General features: G+C 40.2%; 1 protein-coding gene across 5 annotated transcripts in view; it reads left to right on the top strand.

Moving 5' to 3' along the window:
* PHACTR2 (phosphatase and actin regulator 2) overlaps positions 1-19,050 on the top strand; it is a 262,789-nt gene that overhangs the window by 196,038 nt on the left and 47,701 nt on the right. For all 5 annotated transcript variants that reach the window (XM_068550913.1, XM_068550917.1, XM_068550915.1 and 2 more), the window contains exons 3-4: positions 9,816-9,896; positions 14,668-14,826. In XM_068550913.1, the coding sequence (XP_068407014.1) occupies positions 9,816-9,896; positions 14,668-14,826 (240 nt within the window). The remainder of the gene's footprint in view (positions 1-9,815; positions 9,897-14,667; positions 14,827-19,050) is intronic.

Below are 19,050 nucleotides of genomic sequence, written 5' to 3'. Positions count from 1 at the left end.
AAACATCCTACCTTTTATGTAGAAAAGGGAAAAATTAAAATGAGCATTTGAATATGCCTAAGGAAGTCTGGGAGGATACACAAGACACTAATGAAAATGATTCTTTGCTTGTGGAGTAAGGGTGAGTTTCAATACGAATAGGTGGGGTACAGGGTAAGAGCCAGTGGGGGACAGAGAGGAAGTGAGATTTTCTACTGTATTCTTTTATAATTTGAACTATGAGAATGTACTACCATCTAAAAATTGCCCAACAAAAATTAACTTTAAAAAGGTTTTCTTCTGAGACAAATAATCTGTTATCACTTACATGCAGAATCTAAAAAAATAAACCAAATGAATGTATATTAAAAAAACAAACAAACTTACAGATATAGAGAACAAACTAGTGGTTACCGGTGGGGAGGGTGAAGAGGGAGTGGCAAATAGGGTTTTGGGATTAAAAGGCACAAACTACTATGTATAAAATAGATAAGCAACAAAGATATATTGTACAGCACAGGGAAATATAGCCATTATTTTTAATAACTTTAATGGAGTATAATCTATAAAAATATTGGATATCTGTGTTGTACACTTGAAACTAATATAGTATTGTAAATTAACCATACTTCAACTTTTAAAAATAGTATATTTATATATGTTTGTATTTGCATAAACAGTGAAAGAATACACAAATGACCAATAAGAGCAAGACTTCCAAATGTGTATTATATTTTTAAATTTCTGAAATGAATATATTACCTGTACAAAATATTAAATTAATATTTTAAGAAAATTTAATGCCATGAATGAAGAGCAACAACAAAGCTATGCTAAGCAACTGTTTATTTGTCAAAAAAAAAAAAAAAAAAAAAAAGGTTTTCTTCTGTCTTATGTCTTGAAGGAAAATTGGAAAGCATTGTAGTTGTCTTGGGAAAGTTGAAATCTTTGTAATTATCAACTCAGATTGGAGAATGCCAGTGGTGGGCTTTTGCTTAGACACATTTGGTTTCAACCAGATTCTAAGTATGTGACTGGAAAACATGTTTGGCCTCTTTAAGTCTCAGTAGCCTTATCTATTTGATATAAAAGTAATTGATTAGCCTGTCTTTCAGGAATACTGGGAGGACTAATGAGAAAATAAATACAAAAATGCTATCTAAGCACCAGATAAACAGATGATTACTGTCAGGTTTTTGGAGGAAGTTGTGTCACTGATTTCCCAAGAGGAGGAAGGGATTGTAGACATCTTCCTCTTTTTTAAGGCCATGAGGGCTAAAAAGAGGGTCTGTGTAGTTCTTTCATATTTCTGCCTTGAAAACCTAGAGACTCTTTGGGTTCTGCTGGAAGAAAATTTAGTGTTAAAAAGCATCTACTTAACACCTTTTTTGATGAGTCAGAGCTTTTCACTGCTGATGAATAGCAACAGGGAATTTATTGGTTCACATAACTGAGAAGCCCAGGGGCACACAACCTTCAGGCATGGTTTGATCCAGGTCCTTAGAAGCTAAGATTAGAAATCTGCCTCCTTTTTGAGTCTGTATTTCTCTGTACTGGCTTTTTTTTTTTTTTTTTTTTTTTTTAATTTAAGCTCTCCTTTTATGGAGGCAAAGTGACTGATTACTAGCAGCCCTAGGCTCCTATTCAGCTAGTTTTACAGATTCAGAAGAAAGAAAACGCCTTCTTTTCCTGTTGTTACACCAAAATTCTTGGGCCTGGGTCTCATTGGTACAACTCAGACACAGCCCCTCTCTGAACCAGTCACCAATGCCAGGAAGGTACTGGGCTTTGACTGGATAAGCCTGGGAGCCCTGGAGCCCGGGGTTGGGGTTAGCCTCACACAGGTAACGTGGACTCAGAGAGGGGGAAGGTGGTTCCTCAAAGGCTAAATATCATGAGGGCTGTTTCTAAGATAAATAGAAAAGGTAGAAAAGGGCACTAGACATGCCTCCCCTACCTCCCTGCAAAAATGAAACAAAACTGAAGTGCACAGTATCTGCTCTGTAATGTATCGTTTCTAGCATCATGGAGATGAAATGATACACAAGACATACCTCATAGAGCTTAGACTAGAGTCGTGTGAATGTGCAACTATGTACGCATGTAGCAATAAAAAAAGTAGTAAGTGCTATAACAGCAATAATAGTAATAGCTAACATTTATTCAGTGCTCTCTAGATTCTAGGCTAGTCTAACATTTATTTGTTTTCACTCATTTAATCTCCAGAAGAACCAGAAAGTAGCAGCTGTTATTTCATTTTGTAAATGAGAAAGCAGAGGCACAGAGAGGTTATTTAAAAGTGCTCTAGGGACTTCCCTGGTGACGCAGTGGTTAGGAATGTGCCTGCCAATGCAGGGGACACGGGTTCGAGCCCTGGTCCAGGAAGATCCCACATGGCGTGGAGCAACTAAGCCCGTGTGCCACAACTACTGAGCCTGTGCTCTAGAGCCCGTGAGCCACAACTGCTGAGCCTGCGTGCCACAACTACTGAAGCCCATGCACCTAGAGCCCATGCTTTGCAACAAGAGAAGCCACCACAATGAGAAGCCTGTGCACCGCAACAAAGAGTAGCCCCTGCTTGCCGCAACCAGAGAAAGCCCGCGCACAGCAGTGAAAACCCAATGCAGCCATAAATAAATAAATAAATAATTTTCAAAAAAGTGCTCTAGGGACTTCCCTGGTGGTCCGGTGGCTAAGACTCTGCGCTCCCAATGCAGCGGGCCCAGGTTCGATCCCTGGTCAGGGAGCTAGATCCCACATGCCGCAACTAAGAGTTCACATGCCACAACTGAAAGATCCCACATGCTGCAACTAAAGATCCCACACACTGCAATGAAGATCCTGTGTGCCACAACAAACATCCGGCGCAGCCAAATAAACAAACAAATAAAATAAATAAATAAAATTTAAAAATAAAAGTGCTCTAGTTAGAAAATAAACATGGTTACCAAAGGGGAAGGGGGGGGACAAATTAGGGGATTAACGGATGTACACTACTATATATAAAATAGATAAACAACAAGGACTTACTGTATAGCACAGGGAACAGTATTCAATATTTTGTAATAACCTATAATGGAAAAGAATCTGGAAAAGAATATGTATATCTGAATCACTTTGCTGTATACCCAAAACTAACACAACATTGTAAATCAACTATACTTCAGTTAAAAAAAAAAAAGTGCTTTAGGAGCATAGAGAGTTATGGATTCTACCAGCCGGAATAGTGAGATCGCCATGCAGGGGGCGCTGTTTGAAGAGGACTTAAAATTCTAGCAGGATTTCACTGTAGAGGGAGAGGGAAACAGCCTGATTCTAGCAGCAAGAAACAAAGGAAAAAATGTAGCAGAGGAAGTGTTTAGGAAATGGCAAGAAGTAAAGGTTGACTTTAACATTGGGCTTTTGCAAAAGTGAGGTGAGAAAAGAAGAGAGGGGCAGAATGGTTCTTTGGGACCAGTTGTGAAGGTTGGCTGCTGCTCTGAGGAGTTGGGCTTGTTCTGGAGGCTGTAGGATCTGTGAGTAGGGGGAGTGGCGTGGATAAACAAGAAAATGGCCAGACCTCTGAGTGTTTTGAGATGGAGATGTTGGCTTTATTTCTCTGCCTTACATTCTTGAGATGTTTTGGAAGGTTTTTGCAAATGTCCTGTTGGGTGGCATTTCGGTGGTTGTAGCTCTTTAAATGATTTAGCTAAGCCTTAGTGAAGGGTCTTTTAAAGAGGAGACCATTTCTCAACATTCTGTTTTCTGTAATGACTATTGAGGGAGAGGTAAAGCAAAGCCAGGCTCTTATAGAACACTTTCCACGCGAGACAAGCAGGTCTCTGTTTCTGTCTCTGTTTCACAGTAAGGCCATTCAGTACTCAGAACCAAGAAGATAACATGGTCCGCTTATTTAATGGTCTCCTATTTGCTCTTCTATTTTGTTCCGACATTAAACGGTGTTAGAATTGAGAATTAGGACTCTCTTTCCTTGCCAAAAGAAAACACAAGTGGCTTGTGGACTGCAAGATTTACTCTCACAGATACTTCCAGAGTAATATAAAATCTTGGCCATGCATCCACAGAAAGGAGCTGGCGGCATATGCCCCAGCCTCCTCTCCTGAATGCAGGCTCCTTGCCCAGAAGGACATCATAAATCACTTATAATTTATAATGAGCCCAATCGTGTGCTACACCCTGCTAGTTGGCTGGTGTCTGTCCTCTACACACTGTGACCTCCCTTCTTCAGAGCATACAGGGACTTTTTCAGATGAGCCATAGGACATAGAGCTGAGGATTTTCCCTTTGGCTGGTCCAGCCAAGCAGTCAAGGAGGGAGAAGACTGAAGACTCTTGTTCTTAGAGTTTTGCCACAGGTCTCGCTTGCTCTCTCCTGCATTGGAGGTGGGGAAGGGGCAGAAAATAAGACCATTGTTAGCCTATTTTCTTTTATTTAGCCTATTTCTTTTAATGCATTGTTTTCAACAAATACACTTTTTTTTTTTTTTTCTGAGTGCCAACAACCTGCAAAGAAAGCACTGTTGGGGATACAGCAGTCAATGAAACAGAGTTTTGATTCTCACGGAGACTACACTTACACAAAGTTAGTAGGTCCCATGTTGGAGGTCAGGACACAGTTTGCAGGTTAAGAAGAAGGATAAAGATCGGAAAAGGAGCAAGCTATTCTCCATCAGGTATACAGGGAAGGGACTTCTAATAAGGTGACCTTTGAGCAAAGACTTGAAGGAAGTGAGGGAATGAGCAGGAAGTGATGGAATGAGCCATGTGGGGGTCTGAAAAATCACATCCCAGTAAAGCCAGAGGCCACCAGGCAGGGGTTTGCCTCAGGTGAGAAGCAGCAGGAGCTGGAGGGGCTGGAGCAGAGAGAGCCGGGAGGGAGAGGTTTGGGGAGGGCCATCCTGGAGTAGGGGGTGGGGCATCTTAGGGACCATGCCAAGGAGTTGAGAGATTATTCAGTGTGAGATGGACAGCCATTGGAAGTTTGTGGAAGACTGGTCCTTTTCAACTACTTGAAAAACCAGAGTATAGGTATGAAGTCGGGAAAATGGGACACAGTGCTTCCTTCACTTAAACATGAGCTGTTGAAATCAGGATTGAACTGTCAGAACTTTAATTCACCCAAAGTGGGGAGTAAAACAGAAATCATGGTTCTGCACAAAGAAATGCTGGCAAGGATGTAGAGAAAAGGGAACCCTCTTCCACTGTTGGTGGGAATGTAAATTGGTGCAGCCACTGTGAAAAAGAGTAGGGAGATTCCTCAAAAAACTAAAAATAGGGGCTTCCCTGGTGGCGCAGTGGTTGAGAATCTGCCTGCCAATGCAGGGGACACGGGTTTGAGCCTTGGTCTGGGAAGATCCCACATGCCGCGGAGCAACTAGGCCCGTGAGCCACAACTACTGAGCCTGCGCGTCTGGAGCCTGTGCTCCGCAACAAGAGAGGCCGCAATAGTGAGAGGTCCGCTCACCGCAATGAAGAGTGGCCCCCGCTTGCTGCAACTAGAGAAAGCCCTCGCACAAGAAACGAAGACCCAACACAGCAAAAATAAATAAATAATAAATAAATAAATTTAAAAAACAAACAAAAAAACTAAAAATAGAACTATCATATAATCAGCAATTCCACTCCTGGGAATATATCCAAAGAAAACAAAAACACTAATTCGAAAAGATACATGCACCCCAATGTTTGTAGTAGCGTTACTTACAATAGCTAAGATATGGAAGCAACCTAAGTGTCCATCAGCAGATGAATGGATAAAGAAGATGTGGTATATATTTACAATGGAATATTACTCAGCCATAAAAAGAATGAAATCCTGCCATTTGCAGCAATGTCGATGGACCTAGACGTTATTATACTTAGTGAAATAAGTCAGACAGAGAAAGACAAATACTGTGTGTTATCACTTATATGTGGAATCTAAAAAATAAAACGAATGAATATAACAACACAGAAACAGATCACAGAAATAGAGAACAAACTAGTGGTTACCAGTGGGGAGAGGGAAGGGAAGAGGTGTATGATAGGAGTAGGGGATTGAGATAGAAACTACTACATATAAAAGAAATAAGCAATAAGAATATATTGTACAGCACAGGGAAATATAGCCGATTTTGTAAGAACTTTAAATGGAGTATAATCCATAAAAATATTGAATCACTATGTTGTACACCTGAAACTAATACAATAATGTAAATCAACTATATTAAAAAAAAAGAAATCATGGTTTTGCTTGGCCTTGTGGTAAAAATCACACATGCTTTTTCAATTAGGATAAAACTGAGTAACCATGAGGCATTTACTCAACTGGCAACAATACTTCTCATGGAGAAGCCCAACTATTACATTCAGTGATCTGTGTCCTGCTAAGTCTCTTCCCCAGCAAGATTCTGGGTATGCTACAGCTGTGAGTGAGACCGCCCCCCCCCCCCACAGCATTATTGCTGTTGTTGCGCAGATGAGTGTGAGCTTCAGTCGAAGCGCAGCTGGCGGATACTTGGGATCAGATTCTAGGAGGCTTCCATGACCCACTTTGCTCTCAGTGGACCCAGAGTCACTCTTGCTGTTTTCCACTCACAGATGACTTGCTCAAGTCTAGAGCTGTGGGGAGCGTGGGCTTGATTAATGGGCCGAAGTTACAGGGAGGGAGTGCGATTTTGGCTCCTGATGAGGTATACCTTCCTGAAAGTGAGGGCAATGGAGAACTGGAGGGGGCTCTGCCACAAAGGGACCCTCCTGCCTCCGAATGTCTTCAGGCAGGTGAGCACATCTTAGGAATGTTCCTGAAAGGACTCTTGCTTTGTGTGGCGTGTTGGACTAGAATGACCTCGCAGATTCATTCCAATGCAAAACACTTCTGAGCCCATGAAAAAGTGTCCAGTGAACGTGTTCTGCAAACACACAGACACTCTGTAAACATGAGGCACATATTTTAAAAGATGAAGAGTGAGATACTTGTTCTGGGAGTACGGTGGTTGGAACTTGGTGCCTTGACAGCATACCTTCCATGCTTAGTTGCCTGCAGTTTGTTCTCCTTGGCCCAGGACACAGTTATCTGCATTATGTGTTAAAAATGCCCTCAGCCAAAGACCAAACAAATAGCCAAAGGCATTTTCCTATCAGGGCCCCTTTATAGGAGGTAGAGCAAAAGAACAAAGCAGTGGAGTTTGATTCTTGGCAGGAAGCCAAGCTGCCGAGGTCTAGCTCTAGTATTTACATGGAAGAAAGAGGAGGGATTTTTAGCTGAGATTAAGTTAGAACTAAAGCAACAGAAAACTTAACACTAAACTAAAGCATCCTCTGGGATCCATAATGGAACGGCAGAAACAAGGGGATATTTTCGGGCTCTCTGATGATTTTTTTTTTTTTTTAAGTTCAAATATGAAAGCTTTTAAAAGGTGCCCAAAGCAGAGATTACAGAATGGCCTTGATTAATGATCCAGGATCACCCACTATTTGAGCTGGACCACCTGTCCTTTAGCGGCCATTGAATCTCATCCCTTGATTTACAGATAATGGGTCAGGGGCCCTGGAACTTGAAGAGTTCCCAACATCACACAACTGGCCGTGGAAGTTCTGGAACTAGCATCCAAGACTTGTGGCAACTATTTTGTGTTTTAGGCCACTTTACCGGAGGAGCAGACAATTAGAAGCTCTGTTTCCTAAGAGCCAGGGGCAGACAGCCACAGTGACTGTGCTCTGAACAGGCAGTGCCTTCAGTTTCCCAGGATGTGGGCTCATCCCGTGCCCAGTGGCGCCTGCAGCCTCAAGCTTAGTGCAGCACAGCTGGGGGTCTCTGGGCCCACCCCCAGGAGTAGGGGCTGAGATCCCGCTGTGAGAGGTCTCAGAGGCCTGCTCCCCCTGGAGGCCCAGTCAGGCGTGAATGGGTCCTACAATCTCGTGAGACTGCAGTGGTCAGGGTCCTACTGAACCCCTCACACAGTCTCCGCAGTGCCCCAGTGTCATTGTGGGTGGTGCTGTTTGGCTTCCTGTGCTGACCCGGGTTCTCTCCTGTTTGACAAAACCTGAACACGTTGAAGCTGCCTTTAATCAACAGTACTCTTTTTACATAAAAGAGCTCCCATAAAAGAACAGCTCCTGCTGGCCCCCCATACCCAGGTAACTTTGTCTGTTGAAATCGCCAACATTTCAGTGAGCTGTTGTCACTTGCTTCTGCAAGGGGTGGTGGAGAGTGGGGCTGGGTGAGTGACCTAAAGGGGCGTGGGGTTTCTGTGTGTGTCTCCAAGTGAACCAATGAGATGTTCAGTATCATTCTTTTGACCTTTCATTCATTTACTCACTCATTCATTCATTCATTCATTTTCTTGTTTGTTTACATTCTGAGTCTAACCAAAAAAAAAAAGTTGGACAAAACTTAGAACAAAGAGTACACATATGCTATACATAAAATATAAATGAAGTCAGGTCGCTCACTAAGAAGGAGGAAACAGATTTCATCCATGAATTATATGAAATCTATGGTAAATATCAAGCTTTTCTCTGACTTTTCTGGCAACCAAGATACATAATTCCTAGTTATCAGAAAGGGGGAAAAAATCCAATTTCTTTAAGAGACTAAGTGTTGCTATTCTGGGGCTCATGTCATCGCTTAATACAAAGCTGCTGGTCCAAGGCACGTCCCTCCCTCCCCCACCCAGTGTCCTAGCTTCAGGCCACCTGGAGCACCCCCCAAAAAAACACGTTCTCAATATGTGTGAGGGTGTGGCTTGGGGCAATGGGGTTTCATTTAGGTCTTGAAATTATGTTGTCCAGGGTGACTTTAGGATTTGCAGATTATGAAGCCAGGGGTAGGAATTTTACGGGGGGGGTCAGAATCTAGTCCTACTGTGCATACGTACTCTCCACCAATGTATCTTTCCTTTTCCCCAAAGAACCCTAGGTAGATCCCTTCTCTGGCCCTGTTTTAGGTGTCAAGGTGCTTTCTTGAACAGGACATCCAGAGGGAATAGAGTTTGGCAGAATGCACTTTGAGGAACGTTGGCTCAAAGGATTAGAAGATGGTATGACCCTGTCATACCACCTTCTTGGCCCTTGAAAGTGGGGAATGGAACTAGTGGTCATATAGACATGTAGGCTTTAGGAACTAATATTATAGACATAAAAGGTGAATACTACTGAAGTCCCACCCTGAGCTCCTAAACTCCGTTCTGAAGTTGTACCAGGAATTTAATTTCTTCCAGAAGAAGAAAGAATCAGTGTTGAGATTCCCATTCCTTTACATACTATGAAAACATGAATTAACTCCATCCTCCCAAGACTTGGGATTTGTCAGGGGATACACCAGAACACTCTAGAACTTGTGGGTATGGCAGGGAAAAGAATTACAGAAATGTTGGACTTTTGTAGTAGATGATGTGAGAAAGAAAACACTAGAAAAGTAGTCCCTTCTGTCTGAGGTTCAGATGAGTTACCTGAGTGTCTACTGAAAGTTTGTTTTCCATGTAAGCACATTCATACGTTGCACATTCATAGAAGCCTGTGTTTTAGAATGCATCATTACTAAAGAAAGGAGTATTTCCAAGTGAGAAGTAGCCTTGGTGCTCCGTAGTTGATATGGGATAATGTGTCTGGATTCTTGGCCACATTCCGTTATTTGGAAGACGAGGCACAGTGGCTGAGCTTCAGGTCTTGGGCTGGGGTTATTTGCCCTGTCCTAATTATGTTGATTCCAATCACGTGGTTTGCTAGGCAACCAGAAAAACTGGGGTTTGAGCCCTTAAGTCAACAGAATGAATATGCTCAATTCTACTTGAAATGTTTTTCATAATTATTTTAAGCAATGACTTGATTCTTACTTGTGCTTATTCTTTTTAAAAGTATTAGAAAGGAAGATTTCTACAAGACAAAGTAGAGAGGAGCTGATAAGAAGGGGAGTTCTTAAGGAATTGCCTGATCAAGGTGAGGAAATTAATCATACATTTAAAATAATTTGATCCTTCCTTCTTTGGTCTTTCTTTCATTTTCTTTTGAAATTTAAGATGATCATGGTCTTTGGGAAATAAAGTACCACACTCTGAGAATCTTGCTTTAATTCAGAATGCCTTTGTGGGCTGCAGAGAATCTAAGGTTTTTCTAGAGAATAAATTCAATGACCTTTTTGGTGAGTCCTTCACCATATGTCACCCTAAACCTAAAGCTTTACAAAGCTACTCTGTGGCAGGAGATACAGATAAGATACAAATGCTTACATGATTCATTCTCTATTCTTGAGCTTCAATCTGTCTATACAAGTAAACTCAATTGTTTAAGTAAATGCAAAGTTTTAGCTTGGCTCATGCCTTTTGGTTTCTTAAGTCTACCAGTAAAAGAAAAGAGAGAGAAAAGAGATGGTAAACAGACCTCTCGTCCTTTATACTCTGTAATACACTCAAATGTACAGTCAATAAGGATTAATGGGCAAATTAAATTAATCTGCTTTATGTGTTCTCTCAAGTAATTTTCCCAGCATTGTTCTCTTTTCATTTCTTTGAATCTAGCTCTCTCTCACCATATCACTAACAATTATTATTTCCAAGTGTTTTTTCCCCTACCTCTAATCTTCTTCCCTTTTTTCCTCTATCCTCCCAAGGGGGAATCTTGCTCAAAAAGACAAGGATTAGATAGAAACTGAGATAGACCCTCAAAAGAAATACCAAGATGGTTATTTCTCCAAATAAATAATACTGAATGATTTTCATTGCTCCCACTACTATAAAACTAAAGGAAATTTTTGTTGCAACATTGCTGACTTACCTCATGCCTTTCCTCACCCCACCCCTCCAAACATTTACTGGGGTAAAATATTATTATTGTGCTTTTATAGGCACAAATAAAATGCTGTTGATTTGGAATTGAAATAATAGTTCTTCTCATTTCCTGATATATATTCCTTGCAAAAAGAGCTTAACCTCTTTTGGCATGCACTATTTGTAAATCCAAATGCCACACTTTTCCCAACATCTGAATATTCTAGAAGGAGCTAGGAGATGCTTTACTATTTTACTCCTGCAGAGAAAATAGGGACGTCTGGAGTGAATACTGCCATTTTTCTTGAGCCCTCAAAATTTTAGGTATTTTATTTATTGTACTTTTCTCACTCCATTTTATGAATGAACTTAAAGTAGTCCCTAATTTTCTATTACCTTGAAGCTATTCATTTCCTTCCTGGGACTTTTAGAAATAAAAAATGTACATCCTTAACATTTTTGTACTTGAAGGTGGGCTTGCTACTGGTATCAAAGTTTGCTTCCTCCCTAATCTCCCTGGAGACGGCAGAGAAATTACATGTCCACTGAAAGCTCAATGCTGGGCGATCACCTTTATAGCGTGGGCCAGTGCACTGTTTTGGTATCCTTTATTTGGAAACCTTTTCAAAGAAAGGAAAAAAAGGAAAAATTTCTGATCAAAACTGTTAATGAGTATTAAAGTTAGAGACTAAAGGCCTCTTTTTTTACCCAATTAAAAATTATAGCTAGAAAAGCGTTTACTTTTTCTAAAGACAAGTGGCAGTCAGTGGTCAGCTGAAAGAAATGCTTAACATTGCTTGGTTTTATTTTGCCTAATCTGTTAAACTATTTGCAAGATGAATTACAATTTCATATACTTACTTTCCAGAAATCTGACTCTATTGGATCTTTGTATTTAATGTTTGCAGACCAAACGTTAAAAGTTTTAAAACATAAAATAACAAAACAGTCTTTAACCTAAACATAGTGTAGTATAGGTTTAATGTTTGGGAAGTCATCAATTACTGAGTCTTACTTTCTACTTTTTGCATGGTCCCTATATAGACCTACAGAAATTACCAAATACTTAGAAATTCCCAGTGAGGCTTATTGTAAATAGAGCCCTTCCCCACCTTCAGCCAAGGGCTGGGGAAAATAGTTTTCTGTCATTTTTCCAAAAACAATTATCTTGAGAATTTCGGTCTGTTTCCAGCTCTCGCCAGAGACTGGAAGCTGCTGTGCTTGGTGAACACCTCCTCTCTTCTGCCAGTGAAGGTTCATTCTTTGCCTTGATGTTCTTGACCTTGTCTTAGCTCTTGACAGTGCTTGTCTATTATGCCCTTTATTCAGTGAGCCAAATAGACTTTTAAAATCCTGCCAGCTACCCTGGATTTGACCTCATCCCATTCCACCCCATACCTTCACTCCCAGCTATTATTATTCCTTTTAGATGACCTTTTTTACGCCAAGATCTAACTTCAATCTAAAAATTCAGTGATTGGCCTTCTCTCCTGAGAAGTCCATGGTCTGGTCCAAGTTTAGTCATCTTCTGGTTCTTACCTTCCATCTTTTCCCTTAGCTTTAACATGAAGGCATGTAGATGTTTCTGCCTGCATAACAGCCTCCTTTCTTTTTCTCCCATGGTGTCCTCTTTAACCTTCTAATGAGTCACTCAACTTCTGTTCTTACATGATTTTCTTCTTGTCTCTGTTCCTGTGTTAACTGTATCCCCAATGTACCAGTTTACCAGAAAGAGGGAAATCCCTCAAATACTCTCATGCTTCTTATTTAACCACTTATTTCTGTGTGCTTTATCTCTTGGTTTACTTTAAGCTTACGACTCTTGTCTGAGTTTTCTCCTTCCTTTGCATACAAATGCTCCTGTAAGACTTGGAGTGGGCACATCTTACTGTAACCTGCAGCCTGGCTCAACATCTTGTCTTGCCTTCCTTTGCTGAGCTTGTATTTTACTTACATATATAAACTATATCAAGGACTTAACTTATTTTAATTCCACTGATAAAATAATACGCAAAACTAGAAAACCTTTTCAATACACACACCAATTAATTAATAATAACTTCAGTTCTCCTCTGTTTTATTCTTGAATTCCATATTTATTACAAACATGACTCCTTTTTCTATTATTTCCTATACTTTAGCTTTATATCTCAGAGTAAGTATCTTTCTATATTGTTGATTATTTCTTTCTATCATGTGATAATCCAATTTCTTCTTGTGCCCACAATTATTTAATTTTCTCTCTAGGTTTTTTGTTCTGAATTTTAAAAATTAGTTATTTAGTCTACTAAAGAATTTTTAATGTAATAATGGTTAAAACAATTAAATTGTCATTAACATGATTTCAACATGTTTTCATTACCAACTAAAGTCATAGAAAACAAAGGTAAATTTATATTTGGGTTACCTAAAAATTGAGGATTTTTATATAAAGAAGTCGTTTTCTATTTTGTCTGGAATTTTCCGTTCTTATATTATTTTTTGTTTTTCTGAATCCAGTACCTGGACATTATATTGTGTCTCCCCTCCCTCTTTTTTTTACTAGCAAATTTCTTGGGATCCAGTAATAAGAACTAAGAATCTTTTGTTTTCTTTTTGGTTTGTTGTATAGTCTTTAAAAAATCATTACCTTAATTTTATTGAAATAGTTGAGATCTACTTGCAATGGCATTGCCTTCAATTATTGTCTATTTTAGTTTTATACAGGAATCGGATTATAGGTACTTGGAAGTTACATGACTAAGGAACAATTGTTCATTTTAAGTATGACATAATTCTGTGACATGTATTTTACTTATTAAAATGCCATGCTTGTTTTTGTCAATAAGGCCAATGGATTTTACTGTTGAGCCACAGCAATTCAGTCATATTTAATGAAAACTTGGGAGATGGTCTCTGTTTTAGAATGATTGCCAAAATAAGATTAATCAAAAATTGCATAAAATCAGCTCTAATCATGCATTTCTTCAAGTTTGCTGAGTAAAAACTTCAAATCATTAATTTTGCTTTTACAGTGGTAGCACAGCTTCTTAAAAATTTTCCTGATATGAACTACAGTTAAAATTTCAAGCATCACTGAATTAAGAGTTTTGGCAAAATCTCTCTCACTTTAGAAACTCCTAGGAATTTATAAACATTCAGGGGTGTTAAAATTAGTTATTTGTGATTTAGATAACATAAATTTTAATTTCAGTTGTGATTTTTTAAAAATTCCCCTGTAATTGCTTTTTTTTACATTTTTTTCCTAATGTTTTCAAATTATTATTAGCTCAACTTAAAGACTTCCTGGTCAGCTATATGTGACAATTCCCTGAGTACATTTTAATATTTCCATAAATAGGAAAATGAAAATACAGTTAGCCTTACTGCCATCTTTCCCTGAATAGAGTAGCAGTTATATTACTGTGTAAAGTTAACATGTCATGGATGTAATATTCTGGAGACAGTGGTGCTTGGAAATGTTCATATTCTCCCACTAATCGTTTGTATGTGTAGTTGCATTTCATGTTATTTGTGTATTTGCATTCACCTTGTGTTTTTGGTGCTTGTTAAAAATGTTTATTCCATTTTTCAGATTCCTTTTTTCACAGGTCAGTTTCTGAATGACAAAGAGACTCCTAAGTATTGACTTCAACCAAAACTAAGCCCAAGAAGAGAGGGACTCTCCTGCCTAGGGATATTTTATAATTAGGTTAATCGTTCCTAACTGTCTTGAGATGGCTCCTGGATACTCCCTCCATAGCTGCTTTCCCCCAAGACTAAGAATGTTCTAGCTCTTTCATTTGAATGAATTATTCAGTAAAACATGGTGAAAATAGTCCAGGATGTATTTGGTTCCCAGGTCTGAAACATAAACCTGAACCCTACAGTCCTAGTAACTGGAAAACTTGGTTTTAAGAAAGCCATCAAGTTAGACATCTAGGTGTTTCTCTCCCCATTTTTAGATGGAGATGTAACAGTTAACTTTGAAAATTCAAACGGGCACATGATACCCATCGGAGAGGAATCTACCCGAGAGGAAAATGTAGTAAAATCTGAAGAAGGTAATGGCTCTGTAGCTGAAAAAGCACCACCTCTGGAGGAAAAGGCAGAAGATAAGAAAGGTAAAATCAAGAGAAACCCCATATTCTTTTACAGCTCAAAGTTGAGAAGCAGGTCTTAGGCTCCAAATAGTGACCCTAAGACCAGTAGAGAGGAGTTCTGCAAATACAAAGAGGAGAGAAACGATAACTAGCAAAGAGAAATTGGATGGTTTCCTCAGGTAGCTACATCCATTTTATAAGCACATCATTTAATGTTTTATTAAAGGGGGCTAATTAATAGTAAGAATCGGAAGGGGTGGCCTCTTCTATCATTAGAGATGTCTGGGAATGTTATCCTTTCCTCAGGAGCTTTTTCTCAGTATCTTTTTTTAAAAAATTTATTTATTTTATTTATTTATTTTTGGCTGCATTGGGTCTTCGTTGCTGCACGCGGGCTTTCTCTAGTTGCAGCGAGCGGGGGCTACTCTTGGTTGTGGTGCGCGGGCTTCTCACTGCAGTGGCTTCTCTTGTTGCGGAGCTTGGGCTCTAGGCGTGCGGGCTTCAGTAGTTGTGGCACGTGGCTCAGTAGTTGTGGCTCGCGGGCTCTAGAGCGCAGGCTCAGTAGTTGTGGCACACGGGCTTAGTTGCTCTGTGGCATGTGGGATCTTCCTGGACCAGGGCTCGAACCCGTGTCCCCTGCATTGGCAGGTGGATTCTTAACCACTGCGCCACCAGGGAAGCCCCTCAGTATCTTTAAAAAAAAGCCAGCAGTCTGAACATCTTTCTCTGCTGGTTACTTTCAAATTATAGCAGCTCAGCTTGGAGGAATAGCATAACTATTGATGGCTCACTCAGCCCAGCATTATCTCTTTAGATCTAAGTGGGAGCTTGGCTGGTGGCATCCGCACACCCAACACTGTAAGTTCTGGTCCAGGTTCAGACATTCCTGGGAGACCCAGGGATAGTTCCCAGTAATGCCGGGGATTCTGGTTGCTGGAATGGCCATAACCTCCGCTCCATGATTTATTTGTCTGTGCAATTGGAAATTTCAAAATATGCCAGAGGCAATTATGCCATTCCCTGAAGGCTTCTTTAGAGACTTCGGTTTCCAAAGTGAAATACTATGGTAGATTGCAGAAACTGCAAAATACTTGTCTATCAAGGACCCCCCAGAACATTCACAAGTTCCTGGTCACTGATTGACTACATCTCCATACCATTCCTATCACGGTTGCAGGAACCCCCAAGCCTCTTACTTATGCAAACCTGAACTGAAACCCCCGTAAAGTAATGCTTTGTTGGGAGATTCTAGATGATTTCCTGCTGCATAGAAATGAATCCTCAGAAAACAGGCTGTTTTTCCATAATGCCTGCCTCTGAGTTGGATGGCATAAATTTGTCAAACCTAGTTTGGGCTCTCTAGGCATTTTGAGAACTCTTAGAAACTGCTGGAAGGAAACTTCTCTTCCTCTGTTCTTGATCCAAATCCTCCAAAGGCAAAGGGAACAAAAGAACATTTGACAGACACAACTTAAAATCATCTTCTCAGGAAGTCCGTAACCTCTTATTATTTGAATATAAATTAGCCTTTGAAAATTTTAGAAGCCTCTATTAATAATCTGTTGGAAATTTATTATTTTGCTTTATTCCATATTAAGTATGGTACTCATGGGGCTTTACTTAGTGTTTCCATTGAAGGGCTCTGGTTATGCTTAAGATCATATGTTAGTTGATTTCTCAGAACTGATTATGAGAAATTAACTAAAATTTTTAATGATAATATTCCTGGAACATAAGAGAAAACAGACCTGAATAGAGTTTAAGAGGTTTCAGTTGAAATGCAGTGATTTCTTTTTTTACTTTTTTATTTTTTAGTCCAACTGTCCTGTCTCACCACACTGTTAAATTTCAAATCCATCTGTGCTTTGTCCCTGGTACAGCCTTTTCACATTCAAAACCACATCCTTCTTTATGTAACAGTGCCATCTCTGGTGCTTGCCTGGTCCGTGCGGAATGTCAGTCAGTGCACTGGACAGACTTCAAAGGCCGTATTTCCCTTATCAGCCTAATAAAAAGTTGCTGACAGTTTTATGTTAATTAAACCAGCAGGCCTGATATTCCAAAAAGATGGCAGACTTCATAGGTTCATGGATATTTGAGAGATGTTTTTGTTTTCTTATTTTTTACTTCGGATTAGTACATTCAGTTCTCTTTGGTCAAATAAGGTCCGAGATAGCATCTTGCTTGGCTGGTCTGTACATAAGGAGATGGAAAGGCTGGACATGGTGCCCCAGCACTAATAAGACAGAGGAGCCTCCCTCTCGCTGTGTAGACAGTGCCCCCGCTGGAGCCACACTGAGTGAGGGGAAGCATTTGGTATGGAAACCACTTCCTGACAGTAAAAAGAATGTCACTCCTGACTAACATCATGGAGTATCATGGTACACAGAAAATATCTTATAAACAAACCATTCATTGCTCTGGAAAGACACCATTTAATACTGAAAAAACAGCTTAAGAGTTACTCTTACCTCTGCTCCTCTTTTGATCTCACTTCTTATTTGAACTTACTACCGTGCAAATCTACTCTCCCATGTTCTCAGTTTACCCTTTATTTTGGGGTGCAGTGTGCCCCTTCCTTTTGCATTAAGTCAACTTACCCAAGAACTTCATTTCATATATTAACTGGTTATATTTGCAAAACCACATCACATAACCATCCTAGATGCTTGTATCTCTTTTTGAGACAGCGTGTCAGTACTTTAATATTTGAAATATCAGCGTCAAAGCAAACAAAACAAATGTCAAGTGGCCTTCCCACTACTCTGGGGGCAGGTTCTACCTAGGACACGTGGTGTTCCTGGGGCTCCTGAGGGCACCTGATTCTGAGTTAGGGTGGTGGTCTTGGGCCTCTCCTGCCTAACACTGGAAACTTTTTCCTGAAGGCCTTCGGGCCTCTTAGTCTCCCATTATTCCTTATCAATAAATATATAAGTAGCAGAAAAACTGATCTGCAATCTGTTAAGTATAGCTTGGTATTAAATATGAGAAATCTGAAAAGTATCTGATATTATTTCTGTTGAGTCATTGTAGAGGGCTTTCCATGAAGTAACAAGTATCTTACTTGGCATTTGTTCCCCACGTGAGCATGAAGGTCAGCCACGGGGGCCGGGGAAAGAGCACACTGTGCATAAGAAATGGCCTTTGCCTTCAAGCAGATCGTGACCTATGTGGAGACCAGCATGTACACAGGCAATTGTAATACAAGACGCAAAGTGCTCTGGGAGGCCCGAGGACAGCAAACCAGGGAGCTTGCAAGTGGGACCAACATTGGGAAGATGTTTCCAAACTGAGACCTGGAGGAGATGAGAAGGATGCAGTCAGACGAAGGAGAGGAATGGGGGCAAGTGCATTCTAGGCAAAGTGAAGGCCGCCCGCAGTTCTCAGATTTACTCTAAGTGTTGTTGGACTCGACTCTCCATGTGGTGGAAGGAGGCACATTTGGAAGTGTAGTCAATAGCTCACCTCCAGACCATTGTTATGAGATGTAGTATCCTCATCAAGCCAGAGTGCATAGGCAGCCCTTTCTTAACCTCCTCTTGAAAAGGTAATACTCCTCTACACCATCAGTTTATGTCTTTTCTTCAGACCGTATGCTAAGAGTAAAAAATACCTCTTGATGTTATTCATTATCTCCCAGATACAAGAGTTCACTTCCCACGGATGTGTGTGTGTGTGTGTGTGTGTGTTAATAACTACCAGCTGATCAGTCACATTCACTGAATAGACATAATGTTTAGAGCATCTTGCTTGATGGAATATCAAATTTCAGACAAAAGCAGTTTATAATTTAGTCAGAAAAGTATACTGTTTGCGTGCGTGTGCTCGTGAACGCATACACACATACACACACACACACACCCGTTAGGAATCACTGCAGAGTAAATATAAACAATGGCCATATGGGGAAACACACACAGATAATTGATAGAATTTACAGAGGAGGGAGGAGTGGACCATGCTTCTCCAAGAGTAGCTGGAAGTTTACGTGTAGTGTGTACATTCTCAACCCAGTAGGAATTGTCATTTCCAGCTGTCATAGAGTGAACCATCTCCTTCCCAAACTCAGAAGCTGGATTCTTTGGGATATAACTTTAGAATTTAAAAACCTTAGGCAGACAGAAAAAAGATCCCTCAGTAATATGCCATGAAGGCAGAGGATAAGAGATGTGAGGCTTCGTAGCAGGAGAGAGAATTAAGATACCAAATGGTGCAGATCACTGTGACCGGCTCTCACCACGGATG

Source organism: Eschrichtius robustus, chromosome 9 (genome assembly GCF_028021215.1).
Source record: "Eschrichtius robustus isolate mEscRob2 chromosome 9, mEscRob2.pri, whole genome shotgun sequence".
Classification (NCBI taxonomy): domain Eukaryota; kingdom Metazoa; phylum Chordata; class Mammalia; order Artiodactyla; family Eschrichtiidae; genus Eschrichtius; species Eschrichtius robustus.
The sequence above is the reverse complement of the archived record's forward strand: the minus strand, read 5'-3'. Positions and strand labels throughout refer to the sequence as shown.